At 42.9% G+C, this 26,521-nt stretch overlaps 1 protein-coding gene across 2 annotated transcripts in view; it reads right to left on the reverse strand.

Moving 5' to 3' along the window:
* Nucleotides 1–17,633: 17,633 nt before the first annotated feature.
* Nucleotides 17,634–26,521, reverse strand: part of TAF3 (TATA-box binding protein associated factor 3) — a 191,719-nt gene continuing 182,831 nt past the window's right edge. For both annotated transcript variants that reach the window (XM_075345315.1, XM_075345314.1), the window contains exons 6-7: nt 24,540–24,646; nt 17,634–18,683 (exon numbers count right to left, since the gene is read on the reverse strand). In XM_075345315.1, coding sequence (XP_075201430.1) covers nt 18,572–18,683; nt 24,540–24,646 — 219 coding nt within the window. In that variant the 3' untranslated portion in view covers nt 17,634–18,571. The remainder of the gene's footprint in view (nt 18,684–24,539; nt 24,647–26,521) is intronic.

The following is a 26,521-nucleotide window of genomic DNA, read 5'->3' on the forward strand; positions in this document are numbered from 1 at the left end:
AATCACATAATTTTTATTTTTGGGAAAAGTAAAATCACAAGTCACGAACATTTTTTTATTTTTCATACATTTAGGGGTACTTTGCACGCTGCGACATCGCTAGCCGATTGTAGCGATGCCGATCGCGATAGTCCCCGCCTCCCGTCGCATATGCAATATATTGTGATAGCTGCCTTAGTGAACATTATCGCTACGGCAGCTTCACACGCACTTACCTGCCCTGCGATGTCGGACTGTCTGGCGACCCGCCTCCTTCCTAAGGGGGCGGTTCGTGCGGCGTCACACGGCAGGCGGCCAATAGAAGCGGAGGGGTGGAGATGAGCGGGACGTAAACATCCCGCCCACCTCCTTCCTTCCTCATTGCAGGTGGAACGCAGGTAAGGAGATGTTCCTCGCTCCTGCGGCCTCATACACAGCGGTGTGGTGCTGCAGGAACGAGGAACAACATAGTACCTGTCGCTGCAGTAAAATTGTGGAAATGACCGACACTACCCAGATCACCGATTTACGACGCTTTTGCAATCGTTTATCGGTGCTTCTAGGCTTTACACGTTGGAACGTCATTACCGGCACCGGATCTGCGTCACTTTCGATTTGACCCCGACGAGATCGCAGTAGCGATGTCGAAACGTGCAAAGTACCCCTAACACTGGTACGGTACAAAAAATAAACAAATCCCCAACTGTAGGAAAATTGTTTCCACATGCCAACATCTCTCAGTTTAGACAAATAAATTGACAGTAACCATAGGTAGAGTGTTATATGGAATCACGAGATACCTAGGTATAAAGTAAAAAAAGAAAACTCATAACTGCTCTCTGCCAAGAAAAATTCCTGGAAAGCGGACAGCAATCAATCAGGGCGGCGATCGAAAAGGCTGTTTGTCATTTAGCAGCAAGATAGTGTCCAAGATAGTTTGCTTTAAAATGGAGTGTTTATATTGTGAAGTCATTCCATGATTAAGAACTGTTAAGGCCCCTTTACACACTGCAACATCGCAAACGTCATCGCTGTAACGTCACCGGTTTTGTGACGTAATAGCGACCTCCCCAGCGACATTGCAGTGTGTGAAACACATCAGCGACCTGGCCCCCGCTGTGAGGTTGCTGATCACTACACATCTCTCAGGACCATTCTTTGGTCCTTTGTTTCCCGCTGTGCAGCATGATCGCTAGAAAGTCTCAGTGTGTAAAGGGGCCTTTACAGCGACTTCGTTAGCGACTTCCCTTTCAAAAAGCTGCTTTACAACGTCCCCAATGACTAGCTAGGTCGTTCTGCAGGTCCGTATCGCTGTTCCAGGTTTGCCTGTTTGACAGCTCACCAGCGACTCACCAGAGACTTTGTAGCGATCCCGGCCAGGTTGGGATCGCTAGAAAGTCTCAGTGTGTAAAGGGGCCTTTAGAGTTCGAAACGCCTAGGATTTGGGGTACTTCATCACCATCCTTTTTTTTTAAACATACATTTTTATTGCATTTTTCAGAATTATTACAATATGTCTAACATTTGAACAAGAAAAAATTCACCTTACCAATTTACCCACCCTTGTCTTAACCCACCCTCTTTTATTCCCACTTTATCCCCCCCAACATTTTTAATACGCTGAACACCAGGTATAAGTCGCAAAAGAACACACAGCTCCTCTATATTCTGATTCCCGTTTGAAGCCCTATTTCTCTGAAACCCTCGTCTCGCCCTACTGTTGTGTCTCTACTGCGTGTGTATTTTCAGCTTTCCCAATGTGCCTTGCAAGTCTCCCAGTAGATACTATTCCGTATTAGTGAAAGGAGATACCACTTTCCGTATTTCTGCAACTCCATACTGTTGTACTATAAATCTCTTCCATTTTTTAAAAAAGTTTCCCGTTAGTTCGTCCTTATTTCTTTCGGCTTCCAACTGTTCAATATTGAGCAGCTTTTTAATCTGATTGACCACCTCCTCCTCTGATGGAACAGATTCCTCGAGCCATCTGCGTAGTAGGGCCTTTTTCCCTATCATAGCAATATTATGAAAGAGTCTTGGAATCGTGGTCCCCCGTGTATCTCCTCCTCCTTCCTTTTCTTTAGTCCTGTGGTGGAAAATCCATAACAATGGGTCTAGTTCCATTTCCACTTCCCATACTTTTTCTATAAGTGTCTTCATTTTTCCCCAAAATTTCTGACTTTGTGGGCACTGCCAAATCCCGTGGTATAAGTCCGTTGTCGGCTGCTTACATTTGGGGCAATGTTCTATTTTATTCATAGTCTGCTTGGTGGGGATGTTAAAACCATAAATTGCTCTGTGCATTAATCTAAACTGTGTGTCCCTCCAGCCCTCATTAATCACCTCCTTCCTCATCCTCATCCATCCCTGCTGTATCTTTTCCCCTGCCTCTGTATCTTTTAGTTGTCATGCCCATGCTCCCCAGACCTGGTCCGAGTGCAGTGGTACCAGTGCTGTTCTCAGAGCTTTGTACAGGGAGGAGATAGTAATCTCCTGTTTATCCTTCATTATAAATTGGTCCATTTCATTCATTACCTGTTCTTTTCTAACATCCCTCAATAGTCCCATTATTCCCTTTTCCACCTGTTTGTATTGTATGATTTGGAATGGGGAAAGCCCGTACCTGTTCACCATCTCCTCAAGGGTCAACCACCTATGTTCCGTTTCATGGAGCAGATCCTTCACCCCACTGATCCCCTTATTTCTCCATTCTAGAAATAGTTTGTTTTTCCTCCCTGCTGGGAATTCCGGAAAATTCCAGATATTTAGGTATTTGGAGATTCGCCAGGACAGGTTAAACTTTTTCCTCACTGCTTTCCACGCCATTATCGTATCCCTACATACCAGGGAGTGCTTAATTTTCCTCGGAATATTGGCCAATGACGTGTGTAATATTGCCCCCAAGTCCCATGGTCTACAGTACTCACTTTCCAATTTTATGTTAGAATAGCCATTTGTCTTCCTCAGCCAGTCTATTAAGTGCCTCATCAAGCATGCAAGGTTGTAGCCTCTCACATTTGGCATCTTGATTCCTCCCTTTTCCAGTGGTAGCATTAGTTTTTCCGCCCTAATTTTTGGTCTTTTTCTCTTCCATAGGAAGCTTGTAAATGCTTTATTCAGTCTATTTACATCCGCATGCTTTAATAATATAGGGATAGTCTGCATTGGGTATAGCAGCTTCGAGAAACTCATCATTTTTAAGAGGTGGTTTCTACCTAGCAGGGATAGCGGCAGCCCCTCCCACATCTTATACCTAGCAGGGATAGCGGCAGCCCCTCCCACATCTTTAGCTCTCGTTCTATTTTCTGTATCAGCGGTTTGAAGTTTAATTCATAAATGGAGGCAGGCTGGCGACCCATCTGGATCCCCAGGTATTTAAGGTGAGTTTTTGCTATCGGTATCCCACATATGTTATCCCCTATTCCATAGGTTTTCAGGGATGACATGGTTCGCTCATTCAGAAACAGTAGTTCACATTTTGTCTTGTTCAATTTAAAACCTGCCATAGACCCAAATCTCTCTATCTGTTGTATTGTTTTTAAAAGGTCATTCTGTGGTCTATTCATGAATAATATGATATCGTCCGCGAATAGAGCTGAATGTACTTTTTCCGTTCCGATGTTAATGCCCTCAAAGCAGTCTCCTCCATTGATCATTTTTGATAATGGCTCAATGGCTAGATTGAACAAGAGAGGAGACAGCGGGCACCCCTGTCTCGTCCCTTTGGTCAAAGAGAAGGGTCGTGACAAAAATCCGGGTGTCGCCACTCTTGCCTGAGGGTTTGCATATAGTATACCTATAAATGTTCTGAATGCTCCCCTGAAGCCCATATTATCTAGGACTGTTTCCAGCCATGGCCACTGCACATTATCAAACGCTTTTTCAGCATCCAACGTGATCATGGCTGGCAACTCCCCTCCTTGTAGATCCCTGTGTCTGATGGCGTCCATTACTATCATGGCCTTTCTTACGTTCGTCACGGCTGCTCTCCCCTTTACAAAACCCGATTGGGCGGGAGAAATTAGCCTTGGTAATACCTCTGCTAATCGATTGGCCATCAATTTGGCCACTAGTTTAAGGTCTTGGTTGATTAGTGAGATTGGTCTATAATTCGTTGGATTGTCCAAATTTTTGTCTCCTTTGGGTAAAAGTTTTATATATGCAGTGTTAAGGTGGCTAGACATTCCCGTACCCCCTAACATTTTATTAAACATACGTGTCAGCGTTGGTGATATTTCCTCCTTTAGTACTTTATAGAATTCCCCATTGAACCCGTCAGGCCCCGGTGCTTTATGTATACTCAGTTCTCCTATTGTTGTTTGCACTTCCTCTATTGTGATGTCCGCGTTCAGTCTAGTCAGTTCGTCCTCGGTTATTTGTGTAAGTCCTAATGTCTTTAGCCACTCCCTCCCTCCTTCTCTATTTTCATCCCCTTTACTATATAGTTTGGCATAGTATTCCCCCAAGATCTGGTTGATCTCCTGCGGATTCGTCGATTTGGTCCCATCCTGTCTTGTCATACTAGCTATTAACGTCAACGGTCGTCTTCCCTTTGCCAGGTTAGCCAGCAGTTTACCTGCCTTATTGCCAAATCGGGGCAAGTCAACCTCCTGCTGAGACCTTACTAGTTCTTCTCGTTTTCCTACCCACATGTCAAACTCTTGTTTTGCTTCCTTCCACTCTTCTTTTGCTTTTTGGGATTTGTTTTCTAGGTACCTTGTGTATTTCTCTCTCAAACTAGTGCTTGCCTCCTGGTAATGTTTTTGCGTCTGTTTCCTGATTTTGGCTACATGCCCCATCAGTCTCCCCCTTAATACTACTTTCGCTATTTCCCAGAATAGCATTGCCTCTTCCTCGTGCCCGCTGTTAGTGCCGCAATATTCCTCCCACCACTCCTTTAATATTTTAATAAAATCTTTATCTTTGAGTAAGAATGATGGAAATCTCCATATATAATCCGAGCCCCTCTGTATTCTGTCATTTAAGTCTAAGGTCACCGGGCTGTGGTCGGATATAACCATGTTCTCTATGTCTACATCCTTGACCCTGTGCCAGAGTCTTTGGTCTACTAACATAAAGTCAATCCTTGACCATGCTTCGTGTGGGTGTGAGTAGTGTGTAAATTCACGTTCATATGGGTGTTGCGTTCTCCAACTGTCCTGCAGATTTGTGTCTTCCAGTAATTTGGCCATCAAACCCTTTGTATTCCTACTCTGCCTACCTTGTTTCTTGCCATACCTCCTATCCTCCTCTTTCGAAACTACTGCATTAAAATCTCCCCCCACTATCTTATTTGGGTCTACATCCACTCCCAATTTGTTGGTGATAAAGTCAAAGAAGGCTTTTTGTTCGGTATTGGGGGCGTATATATTGTGTATATTAAACTCTCCCTGTGGGCTAGTTAATTTCATATGTATGTACCTTCCACCATCATCACTGTCTTGGGACACTATTTCGTGAGTAAAGTGTTTGTTTATTAAGATCATTACCCCTGCCTTCCTTCCCTGGGATCCTGACCCAACTACCGCCCCCACCCATAATTTTTGCATACGAAAAAAATCCCCTTTTTGCAGGTGGGTCTCCTGCAGTAGTGCGATATCTACCTTCAGTCTTTTAAGGTGTCGTAATATCATCATGCGCTTATGTGGAGACTTCAAACCTTTTACGTTCCAAGTGACTAATTTAACCATTATCCCAACATCTCGGGACATTTATGTCGCTATATGTTCTAACTTGTGTGTGTCTTGGCTCCTTTCCCTGGTCTTTTCCCTGCCTTAACTCCGCTGCGTACTGACAACTATGTATTGCCTGGGCGCAACCTTGTGTCCTCTTCTTGGCATTAACTATAAACCTGTTGGCTACCCCCCCAACTGCCCTCAGTTTTCTTTCGGTGTTCTTATAGCGTTGCTTTCCCTGAACCCAACTATTCAACCTAAATCTATGGTCAACTAACAACCCCTCAACTGTCCCCCCTTTACAATCAATCGTCTCGTCACTTCCATTTTTTCTGTGATGCTCCTGGCTCCGCAATCCCCTCTCAGCCCCCTAATTAACATTTACATATGGCCTGTCCCCCATTGTTCTGTTATCTAACACACCAGAGCAAGGCCTTCCTAGTCAATAGCCGTGCCAGCATACAATACTCCCTCCCTCATTGCCCAATAGCCGTGCCAGCATACAATACCCCCTCCCTCATTGCCCATACCTATTATTTGTTACCTCTGGTCTCAATTTCACTTCACCTCCCATCAGCATAAGTGACCTGGCTACCAGAAGAGCGATTTATCAGTAGATACTAAAAAGAGAGAAACCCGGTCCCCCATAGATGTTAGGATCCCCTACACCCCCGATGGGGCAGGGCACCTTGGTCCATATAGATTGAAGAGGCGAGGGGAACTGAAGAGAAAAGAAAGGAAAAGCCTACAAGAGGGGGAAAAAAAAGGAAGAGGAAGTAGGAAGTGGAAAAGGAAGTGGAAGAGGAAGTAGGAAGTGGAAAAGGAAGTGGAAGAGGAAGTAGGAAGTGGAAAAGGAAGTGGAAGAGGAAGTAGGAAGTGGAAGAGGAAGTTGAAAAGGAAGTGGAAGAGGAAGTAGGAAGTGGAAGAGGAAGTGGAAAAGGAAATAGGAAGTGGAAGAGGAAGTAGGAAGTGGAAAAGGAAGTGGAAAAGGAAGTAGGAAGTGGAAAAGGAAGTGGAAGAGGAAGTAGGAAGTGGAAGAGGAAGTAGGAAGTGGAAAAGGAAGTAGGAAGTTGAAAAGGAAGTGGAAGAGGAAGTAGGAAGAGGAAGTGGAAAAGGAAATAGGGAGTGGAAGTAGGAAGTGGAAGAGGAAGTAGGAAGTGGAAAAGGAAGTGGAAGTAGGAAGTGGAAAAGGAAGTGGAAGAGGAAGTGGAAGTGGAAAAGGAAGTGAAAGAGGAAGTGGAAGAGGAAATAGGAAGTGGAAGAGGAAATGAAAGAGGAAGTAGGAAGTGGAAAAGGAAGTAAAAGAGGAAGTAGAAGTGGAAAAGGAAGTAAGAAGTGAAAGAGGAAGTGGGACAGGAGGTGAAAGTAGGAAGTGGAAGAGGAAGTGGAAGTAAGTAGGAAGTGGAAGAGAAAGTGGAAGTAGGAGGTGGAATAGGAAGTAGGAAGTGGAAGAGGAAGTAGGAATTAGAAGAGGAAGTGGAAAAAGAAGTAGGAAGAGGTAGATGGGATGGTAAAGGATGTGCAAGAGAAGTGGAAGAGGCAGTATGAGGTGGAAGAGGAAGTAGGAAGCAAAAGAGGTAGTGAAAGGGGAAGCAGGAAGCGGAAGGGGAGGCGGAAGAGGAAGCAGGAAGCGGAAGCAGAAAGTAAAGATGCAATAATAAACAGTAGATGTTACTCATCCCCTGCATTCCGTCAGTCCCCTCTCTCTTGGGCCCCTCAGTTCAGTTCAAAAATATCGATTCTTCTCCCTGCAGCCTCTCTCATGGCGCTCCCCTCTTCTGGCCTCCAGGCCAACGCGACGGCGACCTCCTTGCTTTTGGACTTCCTGCATGTATCTTCTTCCCCTCCATCCAGTCGTTCCGGCCCGATGCCCGGCTCTCCTCATCTCTTCCTTGCCGAGTATGTTGCCTCTCCAGGAAGTCCTCCGTCTGGTTTCTGTTCTCCATCTTCTCCATCCATCTCTCTGCCTCACTCAAGTCTTTCATCGCAAAAAGGGATCCATCACGTCTTGTTACTCTCAGTATTGCAGGATACAGCAGTTGGAATTTTATGCCTTTACGATACAGCGCGGTACAAATCTTACTAAAGGCTTTCCTTTTGCGTGTAACCTCCGCCGAGTAGTCACCGAAGATCAGCACCTTATGCCCTTGTAGAGACAGTGGGGTCCTCCTTCCTCTAAACGCTCGCAGTATCTCTTGCTGGTCCCGTCACTCTCGTGCTGTCTTCCTTCCCATTTGTTCCTCCTGTGCCTGGACGCTCTCTTACAGGGCCCACTCTGTGCGCTCTTTCCACCCTGCATTTGTGCGTTAGACCTAGCGCCTTGGGGAGCTCTGCTTGACATATGTTGTCCAATTGCCGCATGCTTATAGATTCCGGCAAACCCACCAGCCTTAAATTGCTTCTTCTGGAGCGGTTTTCCAGATCCTCTAGTTTGTCTCTCATGGCCTGGGATCCCTCCACCATCTCCTGCAGCTGCCCCTTTAATGCTGCCACCTCGTCCTCTGTGTCAGAGATTCTTTGCTCCATCTCTGACATCCTGGCTCCCTGCTGTGCGATCTGTTCCTTTAAGGGTGCTAGCACTGCCCCCACCATAGCCTCTAGAGAGTCTTTGATCTTGTCTGCCAGGTGCACTGCCACTGCTCCAGCCAGACGGTCATAATCAATTTGCAGGCCTGGGAACTGCTCGTGCTGCTGAGCTGTCTGCTGCTGGGCTGTCTGCTGCTGGGCTGTCTGCTGCTGGGCTGTCTGCTGCTGGTGCTGCTGGGCTGTCTGCTGCTGGTGCTGCTGGGCTGTCTGCTGCTGGGCTGTCTGCTGCTGGTGCTGCTGGGCTGTCTGCTGCTGGAGTTGCTGGGCTGTCTGCTGCTCGTGCTGCTCGGCTGCCTGCTGTTCGTTCTGCTCGGCTGCCTGTTGCACATGTTGCCGAGCTCTTTGCTGCTCTCTCAGCTGCTCCCCCTCCTCCATCCGTCCCCGCTCACCTCCCTGCACACCGCCGCGGCCCGCGGCCGCCATTTTGCGCTCCATGTGCACTGCTTTCTCTGCAGAACCCTGCTCCAGCTGTCTGCCACCGCTCCGGAGGAGGTACCGCTCCATGCACGGTCACCTCCCGCTCCTCGCCTCCCCCTCTCCGCCTCCTCCCCTGGCCGTGGGGCTCCTGTAGTCGGTGTGTGGGGCTGAGGAACGTGCGGAGCTCTGTCTCCCGCGTCCTCACATCACAGCGCCGGAACCGGAAGTCCATCACCATCCTTTTAATGTACGTTCTGCTTCCAAAGCAAAGATTCTTATTTATTTTAGATTTCAGTTCTTCCCTTGTTGGAGAAGCATAGTCTAACCAATGTAGTCCCAACAGCTTTCTTTGCTTGGAACAGCACCCTGGAAAAAGCTATTACCCTAGGAAAATTTTAGTCTATATCATCACCATAATCTTTGGCCTAGTTGTAGATGTATCCCAAAAACCTATTCTACAATGGAAATCACCCCATTCCAGTATCATCATCATGTGCATTAAGTGGGCACCACCTAGTCCACATCTTGGACATGAATCTGTGGTTCATGCTCTAATTTTATCAGCGTTTTATACACTCTACGGAGAAGGTTGACTTGGGACAATCTTTGGGACTCAGATAAGGATAGAGGTATTTCTACTGGTATGTCATTCCATTGTTCCTCAGATCTAGGACCCCATCCTCTTAATCTGACATTCAGGGGATATTTATCTAAATATAGTAGTAGTAATAGTTTATATAGAGATGATATTAAGCATATTGTATCTATTCCTGTGGCAAATTTATCTATTATGTAATGTTTATCAATGTTAAGGCATTAACCTCAAATTGAGCATTAAATGCATGGCGAAATTTGCAAATATCAGTAAAAACGTTTATGTGAAAGATCAAACTCATTTTCTTTCTTTCTTGTGTGTATTTTCTTTTACCATATGTTAAGCATATAATTGCTGATTGGTAATTGCATATCCATGAGAAGACTGCTCCCTTTTAGATGGGTCCCCGAGGCACTTAATATTCCATGCTGTAAGGCTATGTGTGCACTAAAAAGTGACTTTTCCATGAGGAAAAAATGGACCCTCTGAAAGAATGCATGCGCTTTTGCCGCGGGTTGGTCCCTGCAGGTTTTTACCATTATCTATGTCAAAAACCGAAGGTACCTGCAGAAAAGAAGTGACATGCTCATAATTTCCGCAGCGGAAAATCCGCGGGTAAATCCGCAAATATAAAAAAACGCAGTGTGCGCACAGCATTTTTTTTTTACCCATAGGTTTTGCTGGGGATTGACTGCAGAAATGTTAAACACATTTTCTGCAGCAAATCCGCGGCAAATCCGCAGTAAATCCACAGTGTGCGCACATAGCCTTAAACGTCTAAATGTGTGAACATTAAACAATGCATAAATTTAATATACGGTATCTCAAACATTAATATCTGCTGGTAGATAATGTCGACAATCAAGTGACTATGTAAAGAATAATACCCTAACCCAACTACATAGTACAGAATGTTCAGAACTTTATAGATTTTATTTTACTCCAGTGATGAGAAGATTAGGGCCTCCTATGTTCCTGGACTCATGACGCAAGAGCACCCTTGATAATACATTGCAAAACGTGAACTTAATATTTCAACACATCACCTGCTCAAAACGTAATAAGGGTAAATCATAGCTACCAGCAGTTTAACCCCTTCATGCCATGGCCATTTGCCTTTTCTTCATTTTCATTTTCCCTTCTTCTAAGAGCCATAGCTTTTTTATTATTCCATCGATATAGCGGCTTGTTTTTTGGAGTACGAGTTGTATTGTTGAATGACACAGTTAGTGTACTGGAAAATGGGAAAAAAATAAATTCCAAGTGTGCTGAAATTGCACAAAAAAAAAGGGACTTTAACAATTTTTTTTTTTAATTTACCATCATAACTATACGGTAAAACTGACCCTGGTATTATGATTCCCCAGGTTAGTATGGGTACGTAAATAGTAAAAAAAAAACAAAACAAAACTAAGTTTGGTCTATATGTATTAAAGTGGTGGAAAAAGATTGGAGATTTGTAAAAAAAAATTTTTTTTTCGCTTTTTCACCATTATTGGAGATCTGGGGCTGTGTGAGAGCTATACATAGCAGTGCATCAATACTGCTACCGTGTTTTTCCAAAAAGAAGACACTGTCTTATACTTTTTTTTGCCCCCCAAAAAAGCACTAGGGCTTATTTGGAGGAGGTCTTATTCTTTGAGAAACACGGTTGGGGGGTAAGTTTACCCCCCAAAAAAGCAGACCCCCATTTCCCAGGAGACTCATAGTTACAAAAATCCAGACGTCTACGTGGCTCCCAGGTCCTCCCTGTGATCTCTGGTGCGTCATCCCCTGCTTCTGGCTGACACCCTCACACACAGCAGATCACACACACAAACACACCACATCCATCGTTAAAGAATGCTTCCGGCCGCAGGGAATAATGGGAGGAAGTCACATTTGTCCGCAGGTCCTATAAGCAAGTATTGTGGCAGGTCCTTGTGCTCCACTGCACAGCCTCTCAGGATTCTGCCGGCGAGAAGAAATCGGTGTCGCTGGATGTTGTGAGTGTGTGTGCAATCCGATGTGTGTGTGATCCGATGTTTATGTGTGCGATTTGATTGTGTGTGTGATCCGATGTTTGTGTGATCCGATGATTGTGTGTGAGATCGGATGTGTGTGGAGGTGCGATCACTGCAGGTCCTCTGCTCAGTGTCTGTTGAGTGTGATTGCGGGGTGTCTACTTTCTATAATGAAGTGTCCTGCAGTATCTGTAACTTTTTTAGCTGCACAGACACTTCAATATTGAACCGCGACTAGGGCTTATATTTAAGCCTTGCTCCAAAAATCCCTGCTAGGGCTTATTTTTTGGAAAAACACGATATGCATAGCTAAAATCACGGTATCCTATTAATGCTGGCATTCACAGGCGGATTGTAGTGACATGACAATGGATCAGCACCCTATGATCACGTCACAGACGCAACATCTGTGGGCAAAGTGATTAAATCAGCTGTCATGTTTGAGGAATGATACGGGTTTGGCTTGTAAGCCTGCATCAAAGTCAGGGAGGGGAGCTTGCATATGACGTACCAGTTATATGTTTGTGTGAGGTTAAGGAGCTAAAACCGTTGAGTTATGAAAAAACAGAATTACTGTCCCATGGTGTCAAAACAGAAATCTTTCCAGAAATACTACTTGGCAGGTCTTTTCCATAAGCATCAAATAAAAAAAGCATCAGTAGGGGTCTCAAAAATATGTAATTCTCCTTTGGCCGCTACACGTAGTTTGGCAGTAGAGCATGGAGTAAGGCAGTTGAATGTTTCTTAATCCTCTCTTAATATGCAATTTTGCTCAAACCTTTATGCAAATAAGTCAGGGAAACTTTGCAACCATTAATAGAAATGTCTTTAAGATCTGTTGGCTGAAAGTTTAATAAGAATTAGATGTGCAGGAGCACCTGCTTGGAGAGGTCTGGTAGAGACCCTATATACTGAGAAGTAAGAGCGATGTGAAGTGCGTCTTCCTCACATGCCATGCCCCCAATTTTTTCTTAATCAGACAGCACATGGAAGCATAGACTCATGACTGTGTCTGAGCCACAAAATTCCATCAGAATAGGACACGCTCCCACTCTCATTGATATAATTTTCAGACTCGTTATTTTAATAATGTCTGAAAACACCCATTCCACTAAATTTTCCTCATGTGCTCCGATAAAAAGACTTAGACAGCGCACCTGCTGTATATTTTACATGGATGTGTGAATGTAGCCTAAGAAAGGCTTTTACAATTTTTACTTTGACTACAAAATTACAAGAATTTATAAATGCAAGCACCTTGGTAGGTACTGTATATATGTTCTTGTATGTATGTATCTCATTTCACTTTCTACTATAGATGCAATGTTATACAGTACAGACCAAAAGTTTGGATACACCTTCTCATCTCTAGTACAACTGTTGAGAGGAGACGTCGTGCAGCAGGCCTTCATGGTAAAATAGCTGCTAGGAAACCACTGCTAAGGACAGGCAACAAGCAGAAGAGACTTGTTTGGGCTAAAGAACACAAGGAATGGACATTAGATCAGTGGAAATCTGTGCTTTGGTCTGATGAGTCCAAATTTCAGATCTTTGCATCCAACCACCGTGTCTTTGTAGAAAAGGTGAACGGATGGACTCTACATGCCTGGTTCCCACCATGAAGCGTGGAGGAGGAGGTGCGATGGTGTGGAGGTGCTTTGCTGGTGACACTGTTGGGGATTTATTCAAAATTGAATGCATACAGAACCAGCATGGCTACCACAGCATCTTGCAGCGGCGTGCTATTCCATCCAGTTTGCGTTTAGTTGGACCATAATTTATTTTTCAACAGGACATTGACCTCAAACACACCTCCAGACTGTGTAAGGGCTATTTGACTAAAGGCCACTTTATACGCAATGACATCGCTAACGAGATGTCGTTGGGGTCACAGAATTCGTGACGCACATCCGGCCTCGTTAGCGATGTCGTTGCGGGTGAAATGCACGAACGCCCGTTAACGATCACAATTACTTACCTTATCGTTGACACGTCGTCCATTTCCCAAATATCGTTGCTGTTGCAGGACGCAGGTTGTTCGTCGTTCCTGCAGCAGCACACATCACTACGTGTGACACCACAGGAACGAAGAACATCGCCGTATCTGCGGCCGGCCGCAATGAGGAAGGAAGGAGATGGGCGGGATGTTTGTCCCGATCATCTAAGCCCCTCCACTTCTATTGGGCGGCCGCTTAGTGCCGTCGCTGTGACGCCGAACGAACCGCCCCCTTAGAAAGGAGGCGGTTCGCCGGCCACAGGGACGTCGCAGGGAAAGTATGTATGTGTGACGGGGCCTAACAATATTGTGCGCCACGGGCAGCGATTTGCCCGTGATGCACAAATGACGGGGGTGGTTACGCTCGCTAGCGAGATCGCAGCGTGTAAAGTGGCCTTAAGAAGGAGAGTGATGGGATGCTACGCCAGATGACCTGGTCTCCACAGTCACCAGACCTGAACCCAATCGAGATGGTTTGGGGTGAGCTGGACCGCAGAGTGAAGGGAAAAGGGCAAACAAGTGCTAAGCATCTCTGGGAACTCCTTCAAGACTGTTGGAAAAACATTTCCGGTGACTACCTCTTGAAGCTCATCAAGAGAATGCCAAGAGTGTGCAAAGTAGTAATGAAAGCAAAACTTGGCTCCTTTGAAGAACCTAGAATATAAGACAAATTTTCAGTTGTTTCTCACTTAAAGTATTTCATTCTACATATTTTAATTCATAGTTTTGATGCCTTCAATGTGAATCTACAATTTTTAAAGTCATGAAAATAAAGAAAACTCTTTGAGGTGGGTCCAAACTTTTGATCTGTACTGTATGTGCATACGAATCCTGGCGATGCTTCGTATCTAGTGATGGGCTAACGTGCTCAGCACTCAATCGAGCATTAGGGTGCGCAGCCAAGTTCTACATGGGTGTTTTTGGTTTTTTTTAGGGATTATAAAATATTCATACACTTAATTCAGAGTATATGCCGTGGGCTTTTATTTCTTTGAAGGTTTGGTGCTGCGCACATTCACGAGTGGGAGTTCAACTGCGGGACACAGATTTTCATTGTCCATGGGACTGCCAGAATAAGCCAAGTGCGGTACTCCGTTACCTCTCGTAGTCCCATAGAAAATGAAACAAGCTGAAGGGCCCATGGTTGAAATCTGCTCCCTACAGAATCCAATTCCCAAGAGCAGTAAGTTATCCCCTATCTTTTTATTATGGGATTGTATAAAAGCGTGGTAAAACCCCATAATGAACTTCCATCTTTTTCACTCATTCATTTCTTCAATACGAACCCTTGCAAAGCAAAAATTGTATATTGCATTTTCATAGGAATATTAGGATCAAAGCATGAAAATATTTTTTCTCAATAACAAAATTTTGATGAAGAGTATTTAGAGTCTTAAAAACAAACCAAGAAATAAAAATTAAAATGATGGATGTACAAACATGAATTTAAGAGTGATATCCAGAGGATTCTACTTTTTCTGTTATGATAATTGGCACTGAAAATGTTTATTTGCAATAGGTCATTACTAGGGATGATCGAATACCTCAAATATTCGGCTTCGCGAATATCCGACGAATATGTCGCCGCTATGCGAATATTCGATGTGCAATGTAAGTCTATGGGAAGCCTGAATAGTTCCGAATAGTTGTTATTAAGGTATCCCATAGACTTACATTGCGCATCGAATATTCGTGAATAGTCGAATAGCGACGACCTATTCGGCAAATATTTGTGAAGCTGAATATTTGAGGTATTCAATCATCCCTAGTCATTACCAAAAAAAAAAAAAAACACAACAAAACTATACCTAGACCACATTGCATAATAAAGATACTTAAATTGACTATTAGCACAGAATGACTGTTCAAATCAAATACAGGTGCTCGGTGCGTCATGACAGGGCCATCATTGAAATCTATCTTCCCACCTCCTGGTTTTCCCTCAGTCTCCTCTGCCTCCTCTTCTTAGATTGACAGCACTGGTTTCATAGAGGCAGAGAAGGGTGGAGATAATGGAACACAAGAAGGTAGGAAGGTGCATTCACATGATTAGCCCCACCATTAAGCACCGATCATCTGTACTTGGATTAATAAGAGATTCTGTGCGGACAAGACTCCCTTTAAAAAAACTGAAATATTGCACGTTTTCTGTATACCAGAGACTGGGATTTAAATGGAACAAATAAAATGAAAATCTGAAAGAATATTTTAATATATTGCAAGCAAAATTTACGAAAAAAAACAAAATGCAGAAAACTCCTCCAAATTCATGATTCAAGAAACAGAATATCTAAAACTTGTAAGTCTTTAAACATTAGGTTTGTAGTAGTGGATAACCCTTCTTAAATATATTCCCCAATGTAAAATAAACACACCGGTACTCCCGAGGCTTGAGTGACACCATTATGCCACTTGAGCCCGGCAGCCATAATCAGCGGCTGCTTTTGAGCTGCTGTGCGCCCATTTTCTTCGGGGCAAACATTTGAAGCCGGAATTAAGTTAGAGCGTAGCACTCATTGATTGACTGAATGGCTCACATGGCATAACAATATCACACAAGGTTCGGCGCTAATACAGCTGGAGGCATGGAGGTGAGCTTAAGGCCAGAGTCACACTTGCGAGTGCCTCGCGTGTAACTCGCGTGAGTCTCTCATTGAATCACCCGGCATGGACGCACACTCTCCGGACAGGAGCGTCTCAGCTGCATAGACATACATGTAACCAACCCGCTCCTGTCAGGAGAGTGCGAGTCCGTGCCGGGTGATTCAATGAGAGACTCGCACGAGTTACACACGAGGCACTCGCAAGTGTGACTCTGGCCTAAGAGAATTATGGCCTATATGGAGAGTGGGGAAAGCCTGCTCTGAGTGGACTAGGCCCAATACAATGACAAGTACGAGATACTAACCTGACTCCATCTATTGTGAATGGTGTGATGTTTTATTATCTGTACCCAGCTTTATAATAGAAGTCTTACCTTGTATAATGTATGCTTTACACCCTTCAGCCTGCAACTTGATTCCCAGCTCTCATTATCCATTCTATCCCTCATCTCTAGCAATCCCATGATGCACAAGAACAGAATCAAGTGACACCCCATAACCAGTACCATCTCTGCCTGCTGAGGGCACACTATAATTGTACTTTCCTTTACATTCTCCTAAATAAGAGAATGAATAAGTATGCAGCCATGGAGGCTGAACAGTGATCCCAATAGTAGAAATGTGAGAGGAGCTGTGTATCATCATCATTAACTCTGTTAGCAGTTTATGTCCCCACAATCTTGAAGAACTTCAGTACTACAGGCCATGCAATTTCATCACACAGGGTGTTCTGGTGACCCTCTTCACAGAAAATAAGATCATGTTTTTCCCAGGGGGTCACCATACATTCATATGGTCCAACCAAGGAAAAATATGCCATACATTTTCAGATAAAGAGGAACAACTATTACTAGCTGAAGTATGTATTTTTGGGGATTATTAAAGGGAATCTGTCACCAGGTTTTGCCACCTAATCTGAGAGCAACAAAACGTAGAGGCAGAGACCCTGATTCTAGCCATTTTTCACTTACTGGGCTGCTTAGAGTAGTTTTGATAACATCACTAATTCATCAGGAGATTATCATTAGAGGACAACTTGGCGTGCTGCAGGTAGTCCAGCATATTCATGAGTTCTGTATAACTGCTACATCTGCAGCACAGAAAACATTGATTTTAGCAAAATGACAGCAAACAGCTCAGTAAGTCACACACCGCTGGAATCAGCGTCTCTGTCTCTATGTTATGTTGCTCTCAGATGGGGGAGCAAAAACCTGGTTGACAGATTCCATTTAAAGGGGTTGTCCATTACTAGGACATCGATTCTCATTCCTCACATTTGTTGGATTAAATTAAAAAAAAATCTTATACTCCCCTCCTGTGCAGGCGCCGTTCCAGTGGTGCAGAGGTTGTGATGTCACGCAAGCCTCAATCAGTGCCGGATTCTCTCTTCTCCCTATTTGGATGCATGAGTAATCAACAGGAAGTGAGCAGCCATAGCTCTCACTTCCTTTTGATTACTCATATGCCCAATGGCAGGGAAAGAGCGAATCCGGCGCTAATTGGGTGCAGGGCTCGTGTGACCTAACAACCTCACGTGAGCCCCAGGAGTAAGAGTGTTGCAACCCCACACCGGCACCGGAAGGGAGTATAAGCCTTTTCATTTTACTGGGGCCAAACACAGGGAATGAGAAGTGACTGTCCAAATAGTGGACAATCCCTTTAAGAGGGTAAATTATAAAGATCAACCAGTGCTACTTTAATTGTGAACAAAGTGCTGCCAACAAGGTATTTTCCAACCATTTATGCAATAAACACTGATGAATAGAAATGACAGCAGACTGTAGATTTCAGACACACGTTTAATATATACAAAACATACTTACAGATGAAAGATAACATATCAGCAATGCTGCTATAAGCCGCAATGTAAAATAAGCCAACACAAAAGCACATAGCCGGGATTTACACAGAAATATACTCGTCTCATGTCCTAATTTTGGGAATCTGCATCCAAGTCAGTGCAAAAGGCTGAGGGACTATGAATCCAATAAATGGCAAGCATGTGCACTCTGGTGTATAGACATATGGTTTATTAAAAATAAAAAAAACAAAACCCAAAAAAACATAAAACTCCCCCATCCCCACCCCCTTTGCCACAAAAAAAAAAATAAAAAAAATAAAATAAAATATATTACAAAAATGGACATGAAAGAAGTGGCTAGAATAGAAACATTTTTCTTTAAAAATATATATCTTTCACAAAGCAGGGATCATTTATTCATACTAGAACAAAAAAAAACAAAATGGAAAAAGCGGATTTATATATTTTTTATAACAAAATATGAATTTGACACATGTAATGATACGGGAATAGAACAGATTTCTATACAATTATCATCCAGTACAGCTAATATGTTGAAAGTGAAATGGGCGCAGTCCCATCAGTCTTTATTATTTTTCTTTTTTTCCTTTATTTTTAAAAATCATTCACTACATTTTACAGATTATTTATCAAATAGGCTACAAGTATAACTTGTGGAGATGAAGTATGTCTATCATACAGGAAAAATAGCGCTGGCATGGAAATTGGAGAACGGTTGCAGCGCACTGTCTTTGTCTTGTGCGGGAGCGTCACGTGGATCTTCTGGATTTTACTCCACGGCCTTCTAGTTGCTTCACCATGCGACAATCCAAAATGAAGCCCGACTAAGCAGTAAGCTCCTCCATTACTTGATGCACAGACAATTTTAAGCCTCAAAAAATGGTCCCAGGAAGTCTCAGTGAGCTTTGTGCTTCCTTTTTTTGTGCTTTTTATCTTTTTTCTTACTGTCACACTTTGTACAAAACCACTGATCTACTTCTGGCTCTGCTGTTAATCCAACACAAGGCCTGCAAAAAATAAAAATAAATTAAAAAGTGGAAAAACTAAGAACGAGATATAAGAGTGAGACACATAAATGCAGAGCAGATAGGCACTCAAGAGAGAAATCAAGCTGCTGCAATAAGGATTTCATAAACGTAAAGATCAAGCAGACATTATCAGGGACAAATGGACATTCACCAGCCAAGAATATCAATCATTCAGACCGCAGAAACCCCACAACAAGCCCACATTGCTGCGGTTGACTCGTCAGGTCAATGGCCACCAAGTACTCTTATATAAGCCGATCATAAATGGACAGTACAATCACGGACAAAGGGTAAGATCATTAGTACACTTTAACCCTATTGGCTCAAACCTATATATGCGATTAAAGGGAATTTATTAGCAGCTTATTGTTATTTAATCTGAGAGCAGCGCAGAGAGTCCAATTCTAAGGATGTGTCATTTGCTCAAAAGCTTACTGTAGTTGCAATATAAAAGCTTTTTTTATAAAGAGATCATCAATAGAGGACTGGGGGTGTAAGAGAGATCAGCTAATCTGTGTAACCCCAGCCCCCCCCACTGATTGGCAGCTCACTGCCTATGTACAGTGTACACAGGAAGCTGCCAATTAGTGCTGTGGTCCTGGGTTATACAGCGCTCAGCAATCAGCAGAGAAAACAAGGATTCTAGCAAAACAGCACCAAACAGTCCAGAAAGTGATTCATAACTGGAATAAGACTCTCTGCCCCAACAACATGCCGCTCAGATTCCATATGAAAAAACTGCAGACGGATTCCCTTAAAGCTAATGTTCTTTTGTTAGGTATAACTACAAAACACGTTGCTGGTTAATGCCATAACCCTTGCTCTTGCCTGAATGGATAGTTAGAGCCTATTTTGGCTTAGATTGCAGCACCCCAATTTGCAATTTTGGACAATGACTACCAAGAAACACTGCTCTAATATCAGCCTACAGGGAGATGGTGGGATAATATTGGTTTAACCAATAGTTGAGTACAAGTAAAAGCCTAAATGTAACTCTGGACAAGCCATTTCCACACACGTAACATCCTTGTAAAGTAGAAACAGCTTAAAAATCGATAAACGCATGGAATAACCCTATGTAGATACAGAGCAATATTCTACTTGTCATAAAATCATGGTTTCTGTGCCGCTGCAGGAGCATAGCCTTGTGGGGTTCTCTCTGGTCTCTGACACGGTCCATGGGGAAAAAAGCGCTCAGTGGTGACACACAAATATTGGAAGTGTTTGGCTTACGTTGCAGTAAAAAAACAAAATGGGAAAAAATAATAAAAAAAAAAAAAAGAAAAAAAATCACCTGATTTTATGAAAAATACAACATGAAAATAAGTGTTAAAGTGCTAATATTAGGGGCCAGTTACCACTTTTTGGTGAACTGCATGAACATAACGAAAGATTGTTTTTAAAATGGACCTATCACTTGTATAAAACATATAATATTTTTACCTGGTCTAAATACCGCAGTTCTCCTAAATCTGGCATAATTATTTTTGTGGGCTCCTGCATCCCTTCCTTCTGGAGGTATGGCGCCTATGTTCCTTTCCCAGTATGTACATATAGTGTTTATAACCAAGAGAGCATGATCTTCAAGAAGATGCCCCCAGAAAAGAGTGGAGGATCACACCCCCTCCAATAAAAGACTAGGCTTACATATGGGGAGCAAAGAGGAGAAGGAGGGCCAGAAAGAAAATTGAAAAACTGGCCAGTTTTTTTTATTCAGTTATATGCATACAGTACATTATTTTGTATTATTGTAATAAGTTTGTATAAATACAGCAAATATTATCACAACCCAAAAATATTTGCTGTATTTATACAAACTTATTACAATAATACAAAATAATGTACTGTATGCATATAAGTGGCCAATTTTAAATTTTTTTTTTCTGGCCCTCCTTCTCCTCTTTGCTCCCCATATGTAAACCTGGTATTTTTATTGGAGGGGGTGTGATCCTCCACTCTTTTCTGGGGTCTCTCTCTTCTCTCTCTCTCCTCTCCCTACTCTCTCTTTTAAGCAGTGGTGCTTTAAATCTAAGACCCCCTGCCCCCATCATCTGCTCACCTTCCGGTGGCTTCATCTTCTATTGCCATCGTTCCGGACAGTTTCCTGCGATTTGTGACCTGTGGCAGCTCCAGTATTTCATAGAGCGTGCCAGAGGTCAAAACTAAATACATCTCTATGGGAGCCTCGCTCTGGATCTCATAGAGATACATTGGGAGCTTGTGATGTAACTTCTGACCAGTCAGAAGTTTCAGGCACAAGATGGCGCCATGGGACCGGAACAACGTCGGTAAGAGGTAAAGCTGCCAGAAGGTGACTATAACACAGGGGGCCTAGATTTAAAGCACCGTTGCAGTGCTGAACCAGTATGGTTTGCCATTGATACACCAATAAAGTATATATTTATGTGAATATTTTTTTGCTCCTCTGTTTGGGTGATCCCAAATTTTTACACATCCGCTTTCCCTCTTTCTCTCATTTCATTGTTTGGATGTGTTTTTGGTTTAGATGCCCAAATATTATTATTATTGCTGTAGTGCCCATCCATTTTTGTTGTTTTGGGTGCTTTAATCATGGCTCCTAGCTGCTTATTAATATACTGTATTCAGAGTAATGCCCTACATCAGCCAGATCAGCAGCCCACTGCGCTATACTGAATGAAGAATTAAAATAGGATGCGGCTGATCTCTGGTCAATCTCTGCAAGTCTACGTTTCCTGTCAATCAGTATTACTTCGGTTTTGCACAGTGCAGATAAACAAAGCCTCTTAGCTTCCTGACCATTATCAGTATATTTTAAGGTGTAGAATAAGCATTGTGTTTATAAATGCGAAGTCTGACCAAGAGATTTTCAGGTATCTCAACCCAGACCAAGCTCCTTACTTGGGAGATTTGCACATATGGGGAGCAATTCTCACTTCACAGTGTACTGGTTAAGGGAAAACACGCAAACTAAATAAAAGCATGCATTTTATAGCAAGGTAGTCATCAAAACAAGAGGCTGGACTAGCCAGCGAGATAAAAAAAAGAAAAAAAAATGCTCCTATTAACCTTTCCCTGCCAAGGACATATCTTATATGTGCTTGCAGGTTGGCACTTCAGTAGCCAAAGATCTACAAGATAGGCCCTGGTAAATAGTGGCCACCGTACAGCCACGAACCAAGGCTTATGAAATATGTCCTGGCTACGAATGACCATCACTCAACTATGTAAGCGTTCCAGGGGTTAGGAGATACAGCCTTGCTACAACTGGTCGTATCTTAGCCACAGAAGCGATCCAGGGCTCAATAGAAGATACTTCATGGCTACTAATGGTCACCCCTCATCCGCGATCCAGGGGTTATTATGAGATACAACCTTGCTACTAATGGTCGTATCTTAGCCACAGAAGCGATCCAGGGCTCCTTTGAAGCAGAGATTCTCAGATTTAAAATGAGTGTTGGACTTAAATCATTTCTGTAGCCAGGATATGGTCATTAATGGCCAGATCGTATTTCATAACGAGCCTTGGTTTGCTTCTGTAGCTGTGATCAATCCTGAGATACAGTCTTCCTAAATACCCCTCCCCCCTTTCTGCCAGTATGCAACACTAGAGGGAAGGCTGCAGAGGAGCGGATAGACTGCAAGAGGGAAAAGACGAGATCTTGTGTGATCTCCTCATGGTTCTTAAACAGAAGTGTAAGGATTGGAGTGAATCACACTGGCAAAGTAATAAAAAATTTAGGAAAGTAGTAACGAAAACATTTCTTTTATTCATTTTCAATAAAAGTCTTTCCTTTTTTGGGGGGGGGGGGGGGGGGAGTTAGTGGGAAAAAATTAAAAAACAAAAACATAACAGTTATGGTTCTTGCAAAATAATGGCTCAAAGACCATCAAAAAGTCACACGCACCTGAAACTGATACCAGTAACAACAACTCATCCAACAAAAAAAAAAAATCGAAAACAAACCTATAAAGCGCCATCGACACAGAAGGTTATCTATTCCAAAATCTGGCAGAACAAAACTATTTTTGTTTTTAGCCAAGTATTTTTATTGCGCAAACATAGAAAAACAAACACAACTATACAAATTTGATAATCACAATAAGCCAAAGAATAAAGTGAATATGCATCCGAGACACAGTCACTGTCAAAAAGAAAAATACCCTAATTACATATTATTTTCGGGACACTTTTGGGGTCAAAATAGTCACTACATCCCATAATAAATGCCTTGAAATAGAGTCTCAAAAATGGGGTCAGTTTTTTTCATGGGAGAGGTTGAGCGGGGAAGAAAATTAAGGGGGTAAATGAGGAATTCTCCTCTGCATTAAGGGGCTCTGCAAATGTAATATGGTGACAAAAGCACTCCTGCAAATTTTGTACTGTAAATTTCCCTCCCCGGTGTCATGTGACTCATCAGTGTTACAAGGTCGCAGGTGTTACATTTGCCTTTATCGCTCACACACTCGCATACTGCTCACTGAAATTTTAACATGGCACCTCATGGAAAATAATTCTCTGAGGATCGGAAAGAAAGAAGTATTGCTCTACATAAAGATGGCCTAGGCTATAAAAAGATTGCCATCACCCTGCAATTCAGCTGCAGCACAGTGGCCAAGACCATAAAGTGGTTTAACAAGACAGGTTCCACTCAGATTAGGCCTCGCAAAGGTCGACCAAGAAAGTTGAGTGCATGTGTTGTGTTATATCCAAAGGTTATATTTTCAAAACAAATGTATGAATGCTGCCAGAATTGCTGCACAGGTTAAAGGGGTGGGCGCTCAGACCATACTCCGCACACTGCATCAAATTGGTCTGCATGGCTGTCAATGAAGTCTGTTCTAAACATGATGCACAAGAAAGTCCGCAAACAATTTGCTGGAGATAAGCAGACTAAGAATATGGATTACTGCAACCATGTCCTATGGTCTGATTACACCACAAAAAACTTAATTGGTTCTGATGGTGTCAAGCGTGTGTGGCAGCAACAAGGTGAGTTGTACAAAGACAAGTGTGTCTAGCCTACAGTCAAGCATGGTGGTGGGAGCATCATGGTTTGGGACCGCATGAGTGCTGCCAGCTGTGGGGAGCTACAGTTCATTAAGGAAACCATGAATGCCAACATGTACTGTGATATTCTAAAGCAAATCATTGAAACCGTGTACTATTCCAGCATACCCCAAACACAACTCCAAGATGACCACTGCCTTGCTAAAGAAACTGAGGGTAAAAGTGCTGGACTGACCAAGCAAATCTCCAGACCTAAACCCTATTGAGCATATGTGGGACATCCTCAAATGAAAGGTGGAGAAGGGCAAGGTCTCTAACATCCACCAAGTCGGTGATGTAATCATGGAAAAGTGGAAGAGGATTCCTGTGGCTCCTGTGAAGCTCTAGTGAACTCCATGCTAAAGAGAGTTAAGGCAGTGCTAGAAAATAATGGTGGAGGCACAAAATATTTACACTTTTGTCAATTTGGCCATTGTCACTTAGGGATGTACTCACTTTTTGTTGTCAGTGGTTTAGACATTAATGGCTGCGTGTTGAGTTATTTAGAGGGCACACAAAAGTTACACTGTTATACAAGCTGTATACTGACTGCATTGTGTCAAAGTGTCATATCTCCAGTGTTGTTGCATTAAAAGGTACAATAAAATTTTTTATAATAATGTGAGGGGTGTACTCACTTTTGTGATATTCTGTAATGACTCTTAATGAATAGATTTTTCCATATACTATATTGAATTCTCTACTAATGTATGGATATTGTTTCCCAAAATAAAGGTCATCATGGCAAGATCCATATGGCAAAAAGCAGGAAATCACTTAGCCGAACCAAAATATAATGAGCTTACCAATGATACCAGTCATCGCATCCATCACAGCCAATCATTGGACTGCCGTCATCAAGCTTATTACAACCTGGACATATCCATATCTGATTTCCCCACTCATCGCGGATCTGCAAAAAGAATAACCAGATTATCATTCCAGTATAAGCCGAAAAACAGACAAGTGACCAAATAAATTAAAGGTGATCGGTGCCACCTTTCTGATCAGGTAGGGGGGAGAAAGGGGTTCCCTCTGTTCCAAGTAGTTGAACACACCCCATATCAAAATTGTTATCATCCATCCAGCGGATAGATAATAAATCTCAATGTTGGGAAAAACATGTACAGCACACTGATGGCATCTGTGTGCCAAGGACCAGAATTAAATGCATCCAGAGAATTACTGATTTTTAAGTATTAAAGATGTGCAAAGATGATATAGAGATAAGACAGCAAAATGGGTGGCGAGATGGACAGGACAAATATATAGTATAGATAGTAACTGACTAAATTATGAAAAAAAAAACCAAAAAAACCCGACGTGGGATCTTCCCCATTTTTGATGGCCAGCAAAGGTAAAGCAGACAGCTGGGGGCTGATATTATCAGGCTGGTAAGGTCCATGGGTATTGGGGCTCATCCAGCCTAAAAATACCAGCCAGTAGCAGCCGCCTCAGAAGTGGTGCATCACGAGATACTCCAATTCTGGCGCTTTGCATCAGCTCTTCCTGATGCCCTGGTGCGGTGACCATCAGGGCAATGGTTTTTGGGGTTAATGACAGCTGTGAAATTTCCAAAAACACAGCTGGCATCAAGCACTAGTAATGGAGAGGTGTCTATCAGATACCCCCATTAGTAACACAGTAATCAAGAGAAAAAAAAAAAAAAGTCACACAAAAATCCTTTACTAAAATATACACTCCCTGAAACGTTACCTCGTTCCCCACTTTCTTACACACAAAAAATAAATACTTAACCAAGGTTCACCGCAATCCAGTGAATCCGCCATAGTCCACAAATGGAAACCTTGAAAAAAAAAACCCATACAAACACAGAGACATAGAACAAAGATACTTCCCAACTTTATAAAAAGAAAAATCCCCAAGCAGGTCTGACATAGGTCAGTGATTCCGACGAACAAAGTATATGGAGCATCGTTGTGACACTCCATAGACTTTGCTTACAGGCACTTCCGAGTCACGCTGCGCTGTACGGACACCGTGCCTCTAAAGATCGGTGACATTGATAATATTACTACTTTTCAGACGTTCTGGGTTATGCTGTTCATGACTCTGAAGAGCAATAACGTTACTGGTCTCACTGGTCTTCAAAAATCGCAGGGTTTCGTGCAGCACAACGGGACCTGGAAGTGTCTGTTAGCAAAGTCTATGGAGTGTCAAAAAGTTGCTCTACAGACTTGGGTCATCAGAAACGCTGGACTACGTCAGGCCTGTGTGGGAATTTTTTTTTAATAAAGTGTTGAACAAGGGTAAGTGTCTTCTTTTGTTTTATTTCTTTGTGTATGTTTTCAGGGTTCCATTGGTGGACTACGACGGATTTGCAGGACTATGGTTGATTACCTGATCTTATTTGTAAAAAAGTGAGGAACTAGGGAAAATTTCCAAGGTGTAATTATTTGAATTAAGGTTTTTTTTTTGTGTGTGTGTTTTTTTTTTTTATTACTGGGTTAGTAATGGAGGTGTCTGATAGACACCTCTCCATTACTAACACGAGGGCTTGAGGTCAGCTATCTTTTTAGACAATACACAGCTGAAATCAACCCCCACAAACCATTACCCAGATTGCCAATGCACCAGGGCATCAAGAAGAGGTGAGGCGAAGCGCCAGAATTGGAGCATCTCGTGATGTTCCACTTCTGGGGCGGCTGTGGTGCTGCTATTTTTAGGCTGGGAAGGGATTAATATCCAGGGGGCCTTGGCTGGTTATCAAAAATGGGGGGAGGTCGTCCATTTTTAATTTCATTATTTATTTGGTTGATATCTGTAC

The sequence above is a fragment of the Anomaloglossus baeobatrachus genome, chromosome 4 (genome assembly GCF_048569485.1).
Source record: "Anomaloglossus baeobatrachus isolate aAnoBae1 chromosome 4, aAnoBae1.hap1, whole genome shotgun sequence".
Taxonomy (NCBI): Eukaryota; Metazoa; Chordata; class Amphibia; order Anura; family Aromobatidae; genus Anomaloglossus; species Anomaloglossus baeobatrachus.